Source organism: Myotis nattereri (assembly GCF_964212035.1).
Source record: "Myotis nattereri genome assembly, chromosome: 16".
Classification (NCBI taxonomy): domain Eukaryota; kingdom Metazoa; phylum Chordata; class Mammalia; order Chiroptera; family Vespertilionidae; genus Myotis; species Myotis nattereri.
Genome location: NC_138091.1, coordinates 53,276,639 through 53,296,459, shown reverse-complemented (window position 1 = coordinate 53,296,459; position 19,821 = coordinate 53,276,639). Strand labels below are relative to the sequence as shown.

Genomic DNA, 19,821 nt, shown 5'->3' with positions numbered 1-19,821 from the left:
TGGCGGCTCCTGGAGCCCGGCCCCGCTGCCCTTACTATTTTGACCCCGTGTCCTGTTCAGTCACTGGGCAGGTGCTTGTTGAGAAGGTCACGCGCTTCGTTCAGGCCTCTGCTCAGATACGAGTCCCCACTCAGAGAAGCCCTGCCTACATGTGACCAGTCGTCGCCTGGCCTCCAGCACTGCCTTTCTGCACCGCCCGCCTCGCCGCCTCACTGGGGGCGCACATTCTGCCCACCTCCCCCACCAGACTGTAAGCTCCTGGGGGCAGGAACTCGCTCAGGGTTGCATCCCTCGCAGCTGGAAGAGCGCCTGGGACATACGGGTGCTTATCCATCACCCGAGGTAAGAAAAGTCTGTCCCAGGCGCTGCTACACATGAGGCCCATGGTGCTGGCATCCCAGCCAGGCCGTCTGCTGGGGAGGCAGCCAGATAATGCCTCGGTGGGAGGACTGGCACAATGAAGAGGAGTGTGGGAGTCTCGAGGTTGGGGAAGACCAGACAGTTATGCATAAACAGAGAGCTAACCACTGAACAGGATGGTCACTCTGTGGAGAGGGAGGGGCGCATGCAGGGCAGGAGGCCTTGGGCAGGAGGCGCTGCAAGTTCCAGAAAGACCTGCATGTAGAGAGGGGGAGAGAGAGAGATCGGGGTCCAAGGAGGAGCTGGCTCAGGCAGGGGCAGAAGCTGACGAAGTGGGGCCCTGTACGCCTCAGGAAGGAGCTGGAAGTGGGAAGCCCTGGGGGCTTGGGGTTTGGGGCCATTTTAAGGATGGTTTTATTGAGATACAATTCACTTGTCACCAAGTCACCCCTTTAAAGTATACCATTCGATGGTGTTTAGCATTAGTCATGGTTATGCAATCAATTTTGGAACATTTATTTCAGAGAGAAGAAGGAAGAGGGAGAGAGAGAAAGAAACATCAATGATGAGAAAGAATAATTGATCGGCTGCCTCCTGCACGCCCCCTACTGGGGACCAAGCCCAAAACCCGGGCATGTGCCCTGACTGGAATGGAAATGTGACCCCCTGGGTCATGGATTGGTGCTCAACCAGTGAGCCACACCAGCTGCGCAATTTTGGAACATTTTCGTGATCTCCAAAAACAAAAACACAGGCTCAGTCACTTCCCACTTCCCCCAACCACCACCGGCCCCAGAACCACCAGTCTACTTCCTGTCTCTATGGATTTGCCTGATCTGAACATTTCATATCAATGGAATCATGCAATATGTGGCCCATAAGCTACGGCCCCAGGCGAGACCTCACACTCCACTCTCCGTGAGGGGAGGGGAGGAATGTGGGGTCCAGCCCGAGGCCCTGAGGATGGGGTGAGAGAAGAAGAGGGAGCAGCAGAGGAGACTCCGGAGAGGCCGGCGAGGCTAACCAGGGCCAGCCGGGGCCGGGGCCGGTGTGTCCAGGACGCTGCTGCAGCGACTTGCCTCTCTGGCCATTCTCGTCCAGACCTCTCGTCCTCCACCCTGTTGCTGCCTCCTGCCAATCCTGATTGTCCCCAAACTGCCCTGTCACCTTCCCTCTTCTGCTGAGAAACCTTGCCGAGCGCCAGGTTGTCTAGAGGGCAAAGGGCAGACTCCTGACCCTCAGGGGTGGTGACATAGGAGAAAGAGCTCGAGATGGGAGTCATGGGACCCAGGGCTTTCTTCCAGGCTGTGTGACCTTGGGCAGGGCCCTTCACCTCTGCTCGCTTTGTTCAGCTGTTGAAAAAACAAGCCGATGTCCCCGAGTTGGCTGAGGAGCAGACGTGATTGTGTACTGTGAAGTGCAGTGGGACTGGGCCCGATTCTGACCTTGGCAGGCCGGGCGCTCCGAGCCTGAGCCAAGTCTCGAACTCCTTGGCCCCCGAAGTCCCTCCTGGTGTCTCTGGCGTTTGCCATTCTGATCTGAGGCCAAGGTCTCGCTTCCTCTCTGCTTGTCTGCTGATCCCCACCCTGACATGAGACTGATCCTACAAGCCCACATCCTCCGAGAAACCTTTCCTGACCAGTCCTCAGACTCAAAACCCCAAACAGCTGATCATGTTAAATGTATGAGCCACCTTCCGAAGAGCCGACATCTTTACGATGTTGAGTCTTCCTATCCAAGAAAGAACACAGCTGTCTTTTCCGTTTCAGTTCCTTTGGAAATGCTTCAAAGTTTTCCTCCAATATATAAATTGGGGTGGGGGAGGGGCCACGGCAAAGATCAGATTCCTAGCTCTGGACCCCACTTGTTGTATAACCCGTTTCCTCATCATTATGATCTGATACAAGGTCCATCTGCCTCTGAGGGTTTGGAGGAGAAGTGACTAATACATTAAAATATCAAGCACAGCCCTAGCTGGTTTGGCTCAGTGGATAGAGTGTTGGCCTGCGGACTGAAGGGTCCTGAGTTCGATTCCAGTCAAGGGCACATGCCCGGATTTCGGGCTTGATCCCCAGTGGGGGGCCTGCAGGAGGCAGCTGATCAATGATTCTCTCTCAGCATTGATGTTTCTATCTCTCCCTCTCTGAAATCAATAAAATACATATTTTTTAAAGTAATCAAGCACAGCCCTGGCCGGTTTGGCTCAGTGGATAGATAGAGCGTCAGCCTGCAGACTGAAAGGTCCTGGGTTCGATTCCGGTCAAGGGCATGTACCTTGGTTGTGGGCACATCTCTGGTGAGAGGTGTGCAGGAGGCAGCTGATCAATGTTTCTCTCTCATCGATGTTTCTAACTCTCTATCCCTCTCCCTTCCTCTCTGTAAAAAATCAATAAAATATATTAAAAAAAAAAGGGCTTGCCAAAGCCGGTTTGGCTCAGTGGATAGAGCGTCGGCCTGCGGACTGAGGGTTCCGGGTTCGATTCCGGTCAAGGGCATGTACCTTGGTTGCGGGCACATCCTCAGTGGGGGTTGTGCAGGAGGCAGCTGATCGATGTTTCTCTCTCATCGATGTTTCTGACTATCTCTCTCTCCCTTCCACTCTGTAAAAAAAAAAAAAAATCAATAAAATATATTTAAAAAAAAAAAAAAAAGGCTAAACAGAGAATTACGATATAATCCAATGATTCCACTCCTGGGCATATACCCCAAAAATCTGAAAGTAAGAATTCCAACAGGTCCTTGAATGCCACCGTCTGTTGCAGCATTATTCACAATAGCTATGCGGTGGAAAGCAACCAAGTGTCCATCAAGACATGAATGCATAGCCCTGACCGGTTTGGCTCAGTGGATAGAGCGTCGGCCTGCAGACTCAAGGGTCCCAGGTTTGTTTCCGGTCAAGGGCATGTACCTTGGTTGTGGGCACATACCTAGTAGGGAGTGTGCAGGAGGCAGCTGATCGGTGTTTCTCTCTCATAGGTATTTCTAACTCTCTATCCCTCTCCATTCCTGTCTGTAAAAAATCAATAAAATATATATATTTTTAAAAGACATGAATGCATAGACAAAATGCAGTCTATAGATGCAAGTGGAATATCATTCAGCCATAAAAAAGGAATGAGGTTCTAGTACATGCTACCATGTGGATGAACCTTGAGAACCTTATGCTCAGTGAAATAAACCAGTCACAAAAGGACAGCTATTACATGGGTCCACTTATGTGAAAGAGCTACAACAGACAAATCCATCGAGACAGAAAGTAGATTTGCGGTTACCAGGGGCCAGGAAGAGAAGGGAATGGGGCATTATTGCTTAATGGGTAGAGTTTCTGTTTGGCGTAATGAAACAGCTTTAGAAACAGCAGTGATGGTTGCACAACACCGTAAATGCAATGGATGCCACTGAACTGTATGCTTAAAAATGGTCGGTTGAAACAGTAAATTATATATACACACATACACAGAGTGCACGGGCTCCCGCATGCTGAATGCTCGAAGGAACAATCATGACCACAGGATCACGGCCAGAGAGTTTTAGGGGAATGGCTGAGGCTGAGGCTGAGGCTGGAGGACCTGGGGGGCAGAAGCCCAGGGACTTTGTCTCATAAGATCAATACCGTGCGGGTTTCCATGGTGGTTTCTATCACCACTTTATCCTCTTCAACTCCAAGCACTGGGTGACCCAATCCTGCTCTTGGAGGGTTGGATGAATGGAGCAGGATGTAACAGGGCCAAAGACATGGTCGTTTTTGAGACATCCATGTTGTGGCATGTTCCAGTGGCTCTTGACTTTCCGTCACTGAGCTGTGCACCATCGTGTGGATAAATGACATCGCACGGTACTCTGCTGGTGAACCGCTAAGCTCTTTCCAGCGTGGGCTGCAATGAACATTCTTATTCATATCTTTTTGTCAACCTGTTTTCAGTGCTCTTGGATGCATGGGCGTGTAGATATTTAACTTCGTGAGAAACTGCCTGACCTTTTCCCACGCGTTTGTAGCATTTTACACTCCCCCCGGCACTGTGTGAGTTCCGGTAGCTCCACAGCTTTGCCGCCGTTTGGTGGTGTCAGTCTTTGGAGTTTTAGCCGTCTCGTGGGCGCATGGTGGTGTCTCATCAGGGTTTTAATTTGCATTTTCTTTTGATTAATGGTGTTCCGTTGCTTATTGTCCATCGGTATCTTTCCTTGTGAAATGTTGGTTCAAATATCTCGCCTAGTTTGTTTATTGGGTTATTCATCTTTTTTATTGTTCAACTTAACAACCAGATTGGAGGTTGCCAGAAGTAGTCATCCTCGATTCTGGTGGGACCAGAAGTCGTGGGGGAAGACGTGGACTGTGGTTGACACGGGCACGCCAACGCTTCCTTCATGATACGGCTGCACCCACTCTCACCCTCTGTGCATTTGGGGGCGAGTGAAGACTGGCTTCGCTGAGACACAGCAGGAAACGCCTTCTCAGGAAAGCTCAGAAATGGGTGATGGGTGAGGTGGATGATCTGGTCAGAGAACCAAATGCTGAAAACCAGAAGGCGGCGGCCTGGAGACCCCTCCCTTGAACTTGGAAACCTTTCTCATTGGCCTGACATGGACACTCTAGAGCCTCCTGGTGTTTGGCTCTGCTGAGGAGAGCAACAGAAGAAAGTGGAAATGCATTAAGAAATCAGCTTTTGAAAGTTACTGGACAGTAAATCCTCTCTCTCTTTTTTTCTTGTCTTGGTGAGTTTACTGATGTTTGAGTCATTTGCTGAGTTATTCTAAAAGGACCACAAAGGAACAGGATCCGAGGAGCCTCTATCTTTGGTGCCTGCAGGCCGTCAGGACTTCTCCAGAATCCTCCAACAATTGTTGGTTTTTCATGATTTTCTCTAACGTAAAGCCCTAGAGTTTAAAAATAAAATAGTAAATAAGAGTGATGGAAACTATGTCCACAGAAAAACCGCCACATGCGTATTCAGAGCAGCTTTACTCACCATTGCTAAAAAGTGGAAGCACCCAACATGTCCTTCCATAGGTGACTGGGTAAACAAACTGGTGACACACCCAGACAGGGGGCTGTGACTCAGTATGCAAGAGAAATGAACTACTGAGCCACGGAAAGATACGGAGGAAGCTTTGACACCTGTTACTACGTGAAGAAAGTCAGCTCCGACCGGAGAGAATTTCTCATTTGTTCATTGCTGTATCCCTAGCATCTAAAACAGTGTCTGGGCCTACAGACCCTCAAAACATGATGGGAAACAGAGGTCCTTCCTCCCACCCTGAGTCACAAGAAAGGAGAAAGACACAAGGGCAGCCTTGGATGACCAGCTGAGACTGGGTTCCCAACTCAGTGTCTTTCCAAACAGGGGCCACCAACCAACATTCTTATTCCCAGGCCACACACCAGACCTGGTTGGTCAGGATGAGCACTAATCTGCATTTTTATTTTTATTAAATACTAGAGGCCCTGTGCACAAAACTCGTGCATGGGGGTGTCCCTCAGCCCAGCCTGCACCCTCTCCAACCTGGGACCCCTTGGGGGATATCCGACTGCCGGTTTAGGCCCGCAGGGATCGGGCCTACACTGGCAGTCAGACATCCCTCTCAGAATCCAGGACCACTGGCTCCTAACCACTCACCTGCCTACCTGCCTGAATGCCCCTAACCACTCTGCCTCAGCCCCACCACCGTGGCTTTGTCCAGAAGGATGCATGGAAGTCCAGAAGACTTCCAGTCTATCCAGTCTAATTAGCATATTATCTGTTTATTAGTATAGATACTTTCATTGATTTCAGAGAGGAAGGGAGGGGGAGAGAGAGATAGAAACATCAATGATAGGAGAGAATCATCTATCGGCTGCCTCCTGCACGCCCCCTACTGGGGATGGAGCCTGCAACCTGGGCATGTGCCTTGACCAGGAATCAAACCGTGACCTCCTGATTCATAGGTTGACGCTCAACCACTGAGCCACGCCAGTGGGGCCTAATCTGCATGTGAGAACCCTTGCGGTGCTTACTAAAAACATACCTGTGGAGGTACAGAGGCAGCAAGGCATGGACACCCTGTAGTTCAACCCTTTATCTTTACAGATGGAGAGGCTGCAGCCCAGAGAAACAGTGTCTCACCAGAGAGCCACAGCAAGTCACCTGCTCTCGGGCCTCTGCCGGGTGGCATGGCTGACCCCCCACTCAGGCAGCAAGAGCGTCTCCTGCCTCTGCTGGAAAAGATCATCCCCTTGGGCAGCTGATGAAGGCCAACTCTGTTTGTCAAGGCCACGAGGTATTTACTCCCCGAGGAGCGAGGAGGTGGGGGAAGTCCAAAGGAGCTTTTAATAGGCCTGTTTAGGGTAAATGTTGATGAGGTCACAGGAGGATTCACTTCCCTAACCTGACAGGAACCGTTATTTTCCTGTTTCTCTTTTCACATGATATGATTTGCTTAGAATATTTAACTTGAAATGAAATGACCAGATTTCAAATTTGCAAAAACTAGAACCAGGTGTAAGCCCAGGAAAACTGGCACCTGCCATTACTCTCCTCTCAGCTCGGCCACCAATTTGCCATCTGACCACGGGGACCTTGGACGCATCGCCTAGTCGCTCTGGGCCCTGGGCCCTGGCCATGAGTCTTCCCAGCTCTGATGGCCTGTGGTCCTCTGAGTCTAACTCACTCTACAATCAGCCTGCAGCCAGACGCCCTGCTGGCTCTTCTGTGGGCTTGTTCTGGGCCAGGAGGACAAAAGAGACCCAACGATTTCTATAGCTGAAGAGAGAGGTTAGTGGTCAGCCCATAAAACTAATGGGAAATAGAGATGGAGCACAAAGCCTGGGGAAATAAGGCCGTCTTCAAGCAGGGAGACAGCAGAAATGACCCGGAACAAAGGGGGCCCTGAAGGGCACTGTGGGGACACTTTTCAGGAAATTAAATTTTGGTACCAGGTTCTGCTCACTGTGGACCACCTTAACTTTTTTTTTTTTTCAATTATTGATAGTTATGCTGAGGGAAAGAAGCCAGGTATAAAGGACATCGTGTATAATTCCATTTATATAAAATTCTATAAAATGCAAACTAACCCATCATGACTGAGAGCAGATCAGAGATTGCCTGGGGAAGGGGGAGGGAGAAGAGAGGGCAGAGGGAGGGATTGCACAGGGGCATGAGGACTCTTTGGGAGCATGGATGTATGCTCACTATCTCACGGGGATGTGCACCACACGTCAAAACATAAAATTGCTCTCTCTGAATGCATGTAGTCAACTGTATGTCTGTTATATCTCAGTGAACCTGTTTTAAAAACTGTAATGAGCCTAGAACATCTTGTCAGACCAGAAAGCAAGCAAACTAGTCATTTTGTTAAAAGGATTCATGTGCCAACGTGAATAGGACCCACTGGCCAAAGATGGGAAAATGGGAGCAACAATTAGGATAATAACTATAGTGGATTGAAAAAGAATAAATAGCCCCGGCTGGTTTGACTCAGTGGATAGAGTGTCGGCCTGTGGACTGAAGAGTCTGGTTTCAATTCTGGTCAAGGGCGCATGCCCGAGTTGCGGGCTCAATCCCCAATAGGGGACATGCAAGATGCAGCCGATCAATGATTCTCTCTCCTCATTGATGTTTCTATCTCTCTTTCCCTCTCCCTCCCTCTCTGAAATCAATTTTTAAAATATATTTTATTGATTTTTTTTTACAGAGAGGAAGGGAGAGGGAGAGGGATAGAGTTAGAAACATCAATGAGAGAGAAAAATTGATTCAGCTGCCTCCTGCACACCCCTACCAGGGATGTGCCCGCAACCAAGGTACAAACAAGCCCTTGACCAGAATTGAACCTGGGGCCCTTCAGTCCGCAGGCCGACGCTCTATCCACTGAACCAAACCAGTTAGAGCTGAAGTCAATTTTTTTAAAAAAAGGTATAAATCCATGTGTGTTCATAATGATAATATTAATAAACTTCATTGATCAATATCCTTTGGGCATACTAGGGACCCAATTATTTTTAAATTGCTAAAGGTAAAGAATTATGCACCTAGCATGTCTTTCTTATATGAAGTGTACTTCATGTAACCAGTTAGCCCTGTGGTCGGCAAACTGCGGCTCACGAGCCACATGAGGCTCTTTGGCCCCTTGAGTATGGCTCTTCCACAAAATACCATGTGCGGTTGAAACTTCGTGGCCCATGCACAGAAGTCGGTTTTCGATCTGGGCGAGTCTGTTTTGAAGAAGTGCTGTTGATATTTGGCTCTGTTGACTAATGAGTTTGCCGACCACTGAGTTAGCCAATGAAGGGAATGTTCCTCTTCACAGGTACTTCAGCTAATAAAGCTAAAATGGTGTCATCACTTACAACCCTTTATCAAGGCCATGGTCACCAATGGCTGAAAACATCACAAAATGAGAAACATGCAGGTATTATGATTCTCCTCATGGGAGCACACAATACCACAAAAGTAGTCTTGTACAAAAAGTCAAACCGATCTGACTAGACCTTTTAGATGTAACCACCAATATGCAGAGAACACGGGAGGGCAAGGGAAGATGTTAAAACAACGCCATGGGGCCCTAGCCGGTTTGGCTCAGTGGATAGAGCCTGTAGACTGAAGGGTCCCAGGTTTGATTCTGATCAAGGGCATATAACTTGGTAGCAGGCTTGATCCCCATCGCTGGTCGGGGTGTGTGCAGGAGGCAACCAACTGATGTGTCTCTCTCCTCATTGATGTTTCTATCTCTATCTCCCTTTCCCTTTCTCTCTGAAATCAATAAAAACATATTTAAAATATATTATATATATAATATAATATATTTATAAAATATATATAATATTTATAAAATACTATATTTATAAAATATATATAATATTTATAAAATATATATAATTATATATATATAACATATATATATAATTTTTTTTATATAAAACCGCCATGGGGATGCCACTAGCGAGATCTAAACTGAGGAAAACTCTACAAGGCAAACTACCTATTTTCTTAAAAAAATAAAAAAAATAAATAAAGAGAGAAAGGAAAAGGGGGAAAATGAGATGAAAATGAAAGAAATTGAAAGTGAAAAAGAGAAAGAGAAAACATAGATTTTAAAAGACTTAAGTTGCAATGTATGGTCTGGATCTCAATTCAAACTTTTTTTTAAAATGACATTTATAGGCCAATCAAGAAAATTTAAACACTATTTTGATATTAGGAAATTGATATTTTTGGGGGGTGATAGTTTGGTGGATGTTTGTCTTTTAAAGATACATTCTGAAATGCTTACCGGTGAAATAATAGGCTGTCTAGTATTTACTTCAAAATAATGTTGGAGGGTAGGGGTGAGGTAGGTCCATGTATAGAGGAAACAAGACTGACCATGAATTGGTTAATTGTTGAGTAATGACTATATGATGGTTCATTAGGCTATTTTCTCTACTTTTGTACCTGTATGAAATGTTTTATATTGTGCAATAACATGTTTTCAAATTGTGCGTCAAAATCATTGCACTAATGTGAAAAATTCAATTTTAAAATCAGGAAGAAATACTGTCTTGCAAAACGCTGACGTTACTTGCCTGAGAGCGGTAGGATGAGTCATTTCCCTCTTCATTTCTACATCTTCTGTAATGTGTCTACATAGTTTTATAATGAGAAATACTCGTAGTAAACCCTAGGGGGAAACAAAACCTCTATTTTTGCCGTCCTCTTCCCGGTCTTAAAAACCCACCTATTCTCTCCTCCTTTTCCTCCAGGTTTTTGCTTAGCTTCCCGCCATCTGTTCAGCGCTCCCTAACTTCCCACCCGCCCGCAGGCTGATTGAGCTACCACGATGATTAGCACAGCGACTGGGGGGGGGGGGGGGGGGCCTGACTTCGGAACCCGCTTCCTTCCGATGCTTGAGTAACATCCACGCACGCGCGCTCTGCAGGACTACACCTCCCAGGAGGCTCTGCGCCTCGCAGGGGAAAAAGCCTTGGTAGCGAAGGACTACATTACCCAGTGACATCTTGTGGGCGGTGTTAGCCGGATGACCACTGTCCAAACATTGGCCCAAAGTCTGTCGGAAGCTGCGCGGTGATTGGCCCAGGCGCCCGTCAGTTACTGCCAGGCGCAGTTGACTTTTGCTGTTAAGCCTGCGTGAGGAAGGAGGCAGAGCAGAGCTAGTAGAGCCGGGCGGCGCCCTCCGAGCGGAGTGAGTGACCTCTACTTCCGCGCGTCTCACAGCCCGTTCGGACACCTGCACCGTCGCTCCCCGGAGGGAGCACACATGCGCAGGTATTCACGCGGGGGCGGGGACTGTACGCACGTGTGTCATGCCCGACCTGAGAAGCCTCTTCAGGGACGCGGAAGGCAAAACCCCACGCACACTCGGGGCACCTGTACACGCGGGTGCCCACCTCGCGGGCATCGTCTCGGACTCAGGAAACAAAAGCACTCCCGAGGCACACCTGTGTCTACACGCGGGTGCATCTGCAGAGAGCCCACACCCAGACACCCGTGTCTACACGCGGGTGCATCTGCAGAGAGCCCGCACCCAGACACCCGTGTCTACACGCGGGTGCATCTGCAGAGAGCCTTAGCTGAACGCATGGGCAGACCTCCCAGCTGCAGACCCAGACACCCGGGGCTTCCGCAGTAAGAGAAGGGGGCGGCAAAGGCACACACACCCCCACCCGCCCTGCCACTCACACCAGAGGCCCCCCATCTTCTGGGTGCTGTGTTGTATATACCAAACATATAATCACATTTCATTTTTATTTTGTCTCTTTAAATTATTGGTACAAGAAGGAAGTTTTGAACAGCAGAAAAAGTAAGGCCACCACAGGACTATCTTTAAAGCCCTTTCAGGTGTATGAGACTTTTACCACTTTGACAAAGCTTACCACGTGTGGCAGCAGCCTGGGCTAGGCAGGGCGGGCGTCATTCCCACTTTCCAGAAGGGAAAACTGAACGCAGGTTAAATAAACCTGCCCAGGGCCCCTGGGAGAGGCTGAGATCTAAGGTGAGGTCCAGCCATGCCGAGCTGCTGAGTTAGAGAAATACCGCCTTTCCCCCACAGCCGGGGACCGGGCAGTCCCTGGGAGCGGGAGAGGCTCTCCCTCGGGCTCCTGCCCTCTTTAACCTGCTCCTCACAGGGGCCTGGAGAGAAACAGCTGGAGTTACTGTTATGGAGAAGTGGATGGGAAAGGCCAGGGGCCCTCCTTTGAGGGAATCAGAAAAGGTACCAAGACATGGGCACATTCCTGGCGGGCCTGGGGGTTTCACATCACTGACGTTTTAATAAAATGTCATCTTAGGATACTTTGCTGATAGAGCTCCGTGGAAATCTCGTGCTGGTTTTGAGGGTGGATTGGAGTATTACTTTGGTATTTTCTGAAAAGTGAGGGCTCGGGACTGAGGGAGTGGTGGGTACAGAGTCCAGGGTGGGTGAGAGAAGAAAAGGAATTAATGGTGGGCCCTGGCTGGTGTGGCTCAGTTGGTGGGTGTCCACCCATACCCTAGAAGGTTGCCGTTCAGTTCCTGGTCTGGGTTTAAGCCTGGTTTTCTGGCTTGACCCCAGGTAGGGGCATGCAGGAGGCAGCTGATTGATGTTTCGCTCTCACATAGATCTCTCTCTCTCCCTCCCTCCCTCCCCCTTCCTTTCGCTAAAAATCAATTTAAAAAAAAGAAAAGAATCAGTGGGTTGTCATGGTGTGGTCACTGACTTTTCTATTACTAAAGTATTCAAGACCGCCGTAACCGGTGTGGCTCAGTGGATAGAGCGTCGGCCTGCGGACTGAAAGGTCCCAGGTTCGATTCCGGTCAAGGGCATGTACCTTGGTTGCAGGCATATCCCCAGTGTGGGGTGTGCAGGAGGCAGCTGGTCGATGTGTCTCTCTCATCGATGTTTCTGACTTTCTATCCCTCTCCCTTCCTCTCTGTAAAAAATCAATAAAATATATTAAAAAAAAAAGTATTCAAGACCTAGATTAATTCTGAGTTCCCTTCTAATGTCATTTTATATTTAGTTTTAGTTGGAATTGGGGGTGGGGGCATAACAAAGCCAAGCTATATAGAAGTATATTCAGAAAAAGGGAGAAATCTACCTTCCTTCTTCCCTTGCCAACCCTTCCCCCAAAGGTAACCTTACCAGCCCATGGGGGGTGTTGTCACAGACTTTTCTCCTATGAGTTACACAGCGGAACAAAGTGTATTTAGGTCTTGCTATTTTTCTTTTGCAAAGATGGGGTTATACTACACATACTGTTCTGAAACCGGCTTTTTCTTTCACATTTCAATCTGTTATAGACATCTTTTCCGTGTGTGTCGCACTGGCTCATTCTTTTTAATGGCTGTATAGTATGCCATACATGGATGTGACTCAGTGTATTTGTTCACCTCTCCATTGATAAGCATTTGTGTCAGACCCAGTTTTACAAACAGTGATGCAATGCCTGCCATTGTACACCTGTGCTAGTGTGTAAAACCCCTCTCCAACAATGGTTCTCAACCAGGGGCAGTTTGGGTAACATCAACTGGAATTGGCAATCGGTGCTCATACGTCTAAAACCTGAGCAGGGCAGAAGTCCAGACCTATAATGGTATTCTCTCTGTTCTGTGCTGCGTCTGAGGCAGGCGCTGTTTCAGATGGCTGGTCAGGGAGGGCTGCCCTGAGGGGTGATGTGTGAGCAGAGACCCTGAGAACCTGATCTGGTGTCTCCTCCTGTTTTCTGCATTTAGCTTGAAGCTGATGGGCATTGTATGGGCCGGAGGCAGGGATGGTCGGCTATGACCCCAAAGCAGATGACAGGAGTATCTCCAAATTGGAGGTGGCAGTGTCTGGGTCTGTGTCTGGACTTGTCACTCGGGCGCTGATCAGCCCCTTGGACGTCATCAAGATCCGTTTCCAGGTACCCTTTCCCCCTTTTCCCACGTGATGGACGGACTGGAGGTCAGGGTCACTCTTTCATGCCAAAGCAGTTCCTAAAAGCTTGGAATTTTGTTGAGAACGTTGCCTTCGTGGCCTTTCCTGAAATTTCTCCTTCTCCTCCAGCCCCGCCCCTCCTGTCCTGACCTTTGCGTTTTCGTTCCAGCTTCAGATTGAGCGCCTGTCTCGCAGGGACCCCAGCGCGAAGTACCATGGGATCCTGCAGGCCGGGAGGCAGATCCTGCGGGAGGAGGGCCCGACCGCCTTCTGGAAGGGACACATCCCAGCCCAGCTCCTCTCCATCGGCTATGGAGCCGTCCAAGTAGGTGCAGGGAGCCGCCAGGCCCCTGGGCCCGGGTTGCTCAACGGGGCAGCGCAAGGACGAAGGGTCGGGCAGCAGGCGGCGGTCAGCACACTTCTCACGTGTCCAACAGGGAACCTACCTGACCGATGGGCCGAGTCAGACTGAGCTGTACCATAGGCCTTCCCTTCCCCGCGCCCCCCCACCCCAGACACTGGGCACCCACTGAATATTAGGGAGGCTCTCTTGACCTCACGCTCCCAATGGGACTTGGCAAATGGTGACACAATGCTTCTCACTTTTCAAAATCGCATTTCCACATCTGTGCTTCCCTGAACTTCCCAACAGCCTTGTGAGGAAGGTGAGAGCAAGCTGTGTGTGGGGGTCGGAGAGGCGACGTGAGCTGTAAGCGGTGGGGCTTCGTTCATCCTCAGCCGAGTGCCGGTTTGTCTCAGAGCGTGACACGTGGTGTAGAACCCCTGTCCAGTGCTCACGGTGGGCCAGGCCCTGTTTTAACCATTTCACCTCTGTTCCCTCTCAGCAGTACTTTGAGATAGGTTCTGTTGTCATCCCTATTTTACAGACAAGAAGACTGGAGGCAGAGAGAGCTTAAATAGTTAACCCAACCAAAGTCAGCAGCTAGAAAGTGGCCCTAACTGGTGTGGCTCAGTGGATAGAGCGTCGGCCCATGGACTGAAGGGTCCCGGGTTCAGTTCCAGTCAAGGACATGTACCTTGGTTGTAGGCTCCATCCCCAGTGGGGAGTGTGCAGGAGGCAGCTGATCGATGTTTCTCTCTCATCGATGTTTCTAATTATCTCTCTCTCTTCCTCTCTGTAAAAATCAATAAAAAATGTATTTCAAAAATAGTTTTAGAAAGTGGAAGAGCCAGGATTCCCCCCTGGAGAGCTAGCACTAGAGTAGTCCCTACCTGCCCTTTCTACAACATCCCATCTGCGCATTTCATGGCTGTCCCATGGGCGCACCTGCCACAGGTGCTGCAGCATGGGAGTCAGTACAGCCACATGTGCTCTAGGACCCCGAGCCACCTGGAACTGGCTGGAGGGAGATCTGAGCGTACGCGGGTAACACCGTGGAACATGGAATAAGCAGAGTTCTCCCATCAGAATCCTTGCTTCGGGCAGAATGCTTCTCAGTGTCACTGCCGCCGGCTGCACTGGAGGGGTCCCCTGCCAAGGCTCATATGATGGCCACCTTTTCTCAGGTTTCAGGAAACTAAGTTAATGAGTAGAATTTTTTTTAAAATATATTTTTATTATTGATTTCAGAGAGGAAGGGAGAGGGAGAGAGATGGAAACATCAATGATGATGAGAGAATCATTGATCGGCTGCCTCCTGCACACCCTCCCCCACTGGGGATCGAGCCCTCAATCAGGGCCTGTGCCCTGACCTAGAAACGACTGTGATCTCCTGATTCATAGGTCAACGCTCACCCACTGAGCCATGCCAGCTGGGCTAGAATTTTCTGATATAAAAGTTTTATATTTTCTTAACCTTTTTGAGTACTTGGCTCTACTCCAATAGAATCTAAAATGGCATCTGAGCTGCACAAAATTATGTCTATTGTATTGTCACTGCTCAGGACGACTCTTTCCTGTCCCTGGGACTGGGCCCCACCTGGTCATGGGTCAGAGGCGGTGTGTTTGGGTGCCTGTCAGTGACCTCCTCCTGCACTCTTGCAGTTTTTGTCGTTTGAAATGCTGACCGAGCTGGTGCACAGAGCCGGCGTGCACCGTGCCCGCGACTTCTCTGTGCACTTCGTGTGCGGGGGCCTCTCTGCCTGCGTGGCCACCCTCACCGTGCACCCCGTGGACGTCCTGCGCACCCGCTTTGCAGCTCAGGGTGAGCCCAAGGTAAGTGGCCCGGCCAGAGGAGGGGCGCCTGAGGAACCGAAGGTGGCCCAGGAGTTGGGGCTCTTCCTGGGAGGGAACAAAGCTGGACGAGGGGGGTTTTCAGTCTACCTGTCGGTCCCTTTGTGAGACCTGGAACCGTGCTCAGCACCTCGCACTGTGCTCACGGCCTCACGGGGGAGCCAGAGCCTCCCGGTGGGAACAGGACACATACCACACAGTGGGCTGGGCAGGGACGGCGCCTGGGAATGTGAGCCACCAGGTCAGATGGCTGGTCGCGATGCTATGGTGAAACTGTGTCTGGTTCCCACAAAGGATGGGTTGGAGGAAATGGGGTAATGAAGTTCAGACTTCAGGAAGAACTTACTGAGTGAGTGAAAGCAAGGGATTAAACCCTGAAGTAGACCTCTCCACCGTAGTCTGTGTTTCCTGGACATATGGTGGTGGTGCACGCGTGTGTGTGTGTGTGTGTGTGTGTGCGCGAAAGGGAGATGTGCTGTGACCTGGGCATCCTGGGGCCTGGTTTCCCTGCCCGTGTTTGTTTCCTCCACGGACGCTGCCTGCTCCCCTGTGCTTGGCTGTGACCTTTGGGGATTAGTCCCGTCAGCCACACTGATTGCCTCCTCCTGCTTTAGCAGTGACAGCATGTTCCCGTGTCCTTTTTAATGGCTGTGTCATAACTCATGTACCCAGTCACCCGAGGGGGGTGTCGCGTCTTCTGTTCCAAAGGACACGCACTTTGTGCCCTCACGTGTTACGGGAGCCTCTGGGGGGGCGGGGTTGCCCGGGGATGGATCAGTCACGTAAACAGCTCGGAGGGGCACTGGGAAAGCCCGCTTGGGATTTTGTCCAGCACGTCCTGTGTCCTCTTGGCAGGAGAAGTAATGCTCCTGGGTGTGCAGGAGCGGGACGTGCACGTGGTGGGCTGTGTTCTCCAGCCAAAACCGGCGCCGCGCTCACTCGAGTTGCGTGTGTGCATCCAGGTGTACAAAACCCTGCGGGCCGCCGTGGCCACCATGTACAGGACCGAAGGGCCCTTGGTCTTCTACAAAGGCCTGAACCCCACCTTGATCGCCATCTTCCCCTACGCCGGCTTCCAGTTCTCCTTCTACAACTCCCTGAAGCACGTGTACGAGTGGGTCACGCCAGCCGAAGGAAAGAAAAACGGTGAGACAGCCGCACGGAAAGGAGCTAGGTCTCCCTTCACCCCACTCCCAAGACAGCACGTCTCCTGCATCGCGTGGGAGAGAGATTCCTGTCAGAGCTTAGACACCACCGGGCGCTGAGCCCGCTCTGCCATGCGGCCGCTCACACCCATCCCTGGCACCAGCGACGTTTCCAACCACCGCTCGTGGCTTTCCTTTCGGTGAGAGGTCCACCTTGCGGACTGCCTGGGAGAGGCTGTGTGTTCTGCTTGGTTTTGTTCTGGAAGGTTGTGCAGGAGGAGGGCCACCCTGTTCCCCTTGAGCCTGAGCTGAGTGACATGGCAGAGCCCAAGGCCCTCACGGCCTCCCGCGGCGGAGGCAGAGCACCAGTGACTCTCACCCGTGCTGCCAGCACCTGTCCCACCTGCGGTCCCGTGTTGTTCTTGCCAGAAGTGGCTGTGTCTGGCTCTCTGTTTCCTGGATTAAATTCCTCGGAGAGCAAGGATGGCTTGTGGGTTTTTGTTTTATGGTGGAGGACAGAGTTCATGACCTTGAACTTGTCTACCCGCAATTGCATTTTCCTCATTTCCCCCCTCATTCTCACTCCTCTGGTTCAGGGAACCTCAAAAACCTGCTCTGTGGCAGTGGAGCCGGAGTCATCAGCAAGACCCTCACGTATCCCCTGGACCTGTTCAAGAAGCGGCTGCAGGTCGGAGGGTTCGAGCAGGCCCGAGCCAGCTTCGGCCAGGTGAGCCGTCCCCTGCCCACAGCTCTGATCCTGCCCGCACTGGGGTGGGAGGGGCCCAGGGGGGAGAAGGGCAGGGCAGAGAGGGAAGCTGAGTTCCAAACGAACACCAGGCCTGAGCTTGGACTTGGTTGTTCATGAGGTCACTGCCTGGACATCGTCATCGGAGTTACTGGAGCCTTTAGGGGGAGCAAGGTGGCCTGGAGAAGGCCGGGCGGGAGGGTGGCACTGGTCAGGCTAAGAGCTAAGGAGGGCCAGGTTCGGATCTGCTGCCCAAGAGGGACCAGGTGAGATGGGGGGAGGGGCAGAGGTGCCTCTGGGAAGAGGGTCCAGAGCTCTCACTGGGTCCTTAAGAATCAGAACCAGCGGGAGCCGCCTGGGCAGGAAGGAGCTCTGTCCAGCGCTGAGTTCCAGGCCCTTCAACTTGGAAGAGAAAGAATGGGGTCAACTTTTTCTCTGTCTCTTTTGCACCCATCCCTTCACCCGGCACATCCGTATTGGGAGCTACGCTGTGCTAGGCGTTGTGCTGACAAAAGGACAGAGCCACGTCCGTGTTGTATCCCCTCCCCTCACCGGAGCTACCTTCCTCTCCCCAGGTTCGGAGCTACCGGGGCCTCCTGGATTGCGCCAGGCAGGTGCTGCGGGAGGAAGGCGTGCCGGGCTTCTTCAAGGGCCTGTCCCCCAGCCTGCTGAAGGCTGCCCTCTCCACCGGCCTCGTGTTCTTCTGGTACGAGTTCTTCTGTAACCTCTTCCACCGCGTGAAGAAGGCGGACAGCTAGCCTTGGGGCCGGAAGGTGGCCTGAGGTCTCTCCCCAGAGCGACCTCCTGAACTAAGACTTGACCTGCCATCTCTGCTGCACTGAGAGGCGCCGCCTGGTCCACCCTGCGGCCAGCTGTCGGAGCATGACGAGCACTGGGAGGCCGCAGCCTCGACCCCACCAGCATGGAGGCCACCAGACGGGCAAGGGCTCTCTCCCTTGGGACCCGGGGAGGACGGAGGACGTGGTGGGATCCCAGCCGCTCCAGTCAAGGAGCCTGACGTCTCCCCTCCATCTAGCCCGCAGCCTAAGGCAGGTGGGGACCCTTTTTCCTGCCAGGGGCCATTTGGATATTTATAACCTCATTCGCTGGCCATTCAAAATTACCATCTTAAACATTAGCCTGCTGTATCTGGTCAGACATTTAACTGACTCGCCCCTGATGCCTTGGCACGGCCAGACCAAATGATTTCTTGGGCCTTATACCTTTCCCACCCCTGGGCTAAGGGGAGCAGCTGCCTGCACTTAGCCCGTCTGCCTCCAGAGCTCTCCGGACCCTGGGTGGGGCCACAGCCTAGGTTGATGGCTGGGACTCGCCAGAGGCAGGGTCTGGTCCCCACACCTGGGCTCTGGGTCCCGCCAACTTGCTCAATAGACACTAAGGCTAAAAGCACAGTCCTTACCTCCCCCTCCACCTTCTCTCCCGAGTCACACCTCCCCTGGACACCGGCTGTGCCGGCCGGGCCCCAAATTCCATTTTCCCAGGAGTTGCGGCTCAGGCAGCTTGGCTTCTAGTTCTGGGAGAGGAATCCAAGCTGAATTGGTTACTTTCTGACAAGCCGCCCAACCCCCAGGACCCCCCACAGCAGGGGCTCTGGGGAAGGCAGATTCTACAGCCCTGTAGGAAGTGGGGGGCTGTGCTGAGGGGAGGAGGTGGGTAAAAGCAGCCGCCCTTCACCCCAGTTGACCCTGGGATGGCTCCTCTTTTGGGCCGGGCAGCCCTCCTGGGTGGTAGGAGCACACAGCTGGGCCAGTTGCTGAGCATGTGGCCGGGTGTCTCCTCTGTGACCCCAGAAGGGCCCTGCTCTGACGCAGCCCAGTGAGTGGGGTGGCAGAGGGAAGAGGTTGGGCAGACAGCCTGGTGAGGGTGCAGTAGGTGCCCAGGGGAGATGCACATAGGAACCCAGCCCATCCATCTAGGCACGGGGAGGAACGGGGAGGAACTTCAGTTTCCGGGGATCGGGGTGGGGGTGGGGGGTGTGAGAAGAAAATCTACGGAACACAGCCACCTCTCATCCAGATCTCCCAGCCCCGAGGGGCACTGGACCTGTGGGTGGGCTCTGCAGTGGGAGCCAGGGTCCCACCTGCCTCCTCCCCTCTGGGCTCCAGCTCCAGGCCACTCTGACTCATGAAGGCGCCAGCTGGGAGCAGGCCTGGGGTTCCCCCCGCCTCGAGCCTGGGCCCCTTCTCTCCTTGTTGCTATTTCATGTCTTGGCTGGGGCTTTGCCTGCTCTTGGCTGCGGATTATGAAGGTCCAGGCTGTGGCTGGAGGGCACTCCGGCACCCACAGGGGTTTGGGCACTTAAGTCCTGGGCTTGGAGCTGCGGGGAGGTAGCTGCCTGAATGTATTTTCTACAAAAGTCCATTGAAGTAAACTATTTTCTTCACCGCTCCTGCTCACGGTGCCTTTGCTGCAGCTGAGGGCTCGCTTCCTCACCCATTTTCTGGTGACAGCTTCGGCCTCTCCTACCAGGAGGTGAGGACTCTGGCACCAGG

The 19,821-nt window shown here is 51.8% G+C and overlaps 1 protein-coding gene across 3 annotated transcripts; it reads left to right on the top strand.

The window, feature by feature from the left end:
* Positions 1–6,821: 6,821 nt before the first annotated feature.
* SLC25A19 (solute carrier family 25 member 19) lies at positions 6,822–19,716 on the top strand. Of its 3 annotated transcripts, none has more exons than XM_081110317.1 (7): positions 6,822–7,109; positions 10,073–10,595; positions 13,394–13,549; positions 15,230–15,400; positions 16,381–16,564; positions 17,160–17,290; positions 17,884–19,714. In XM_081110317.1, the coding sequence occupies exons 4-7, from the start codon at positions 15,245–15,247 to the stop codon at positions 18,064–18,066; spliced, it is 654 nt and encodes a 217-aa protein (XP_080966443.1). In that variant the 5' UTR covers positions 6,822–7,109; positions 10,073–10,595; positions 13,394–13,549; positions 15,230–15,244; the 3' UTR covers positions 18,067–19,714. The 3 variants fall into 3 exon arrangements, with proteins under 3 accessions (XP_080966443.1, XP_080966444.1, XP_080966442.1); XM_081110318.1 differs by lacking the exon at positions 6,822–7,109 and adding an exon at positions 13,041–13,210 and having other exon boundaries at positions 10,444–10,595; positions 16,274–16,564; positions 17,884–19,716; XM_081110316.1 differs by lacking the exon at positions 6,822–7,109 and adding an exon at positions 13,041–13,210 and having other exon boundaries at positions 10,460–10,595.
* Positions 19,717–19,821: the final 105 nt, after the last annotated feature.

Excerpts from the sequence above, each read along its gene's own strand:
- SLC25A19 (XM_081110316.1), top strand. The coding sequence starts at position 13,079 with ATGGTCGGCTATGACCCCAAAGCAGATGACAGGAGTATCTCCAAATTG. Across the intron at positions 13,211-13,393 it reads TCATCAAGATCCGTTTCCAG|CTTCAGATTGAGCGCCTGTC; the intron begins GTACCCTTTCCC and ends TTTTCGTTCCAG. Across the intron at positions 13,550-15,229 it reads TCGGCTATGGAGCCGTCCAA|TTTTTGTCGTTTGAAATGCT; the intron begins GTAGGTGCAGGG and ends GCACTCTTGCAG.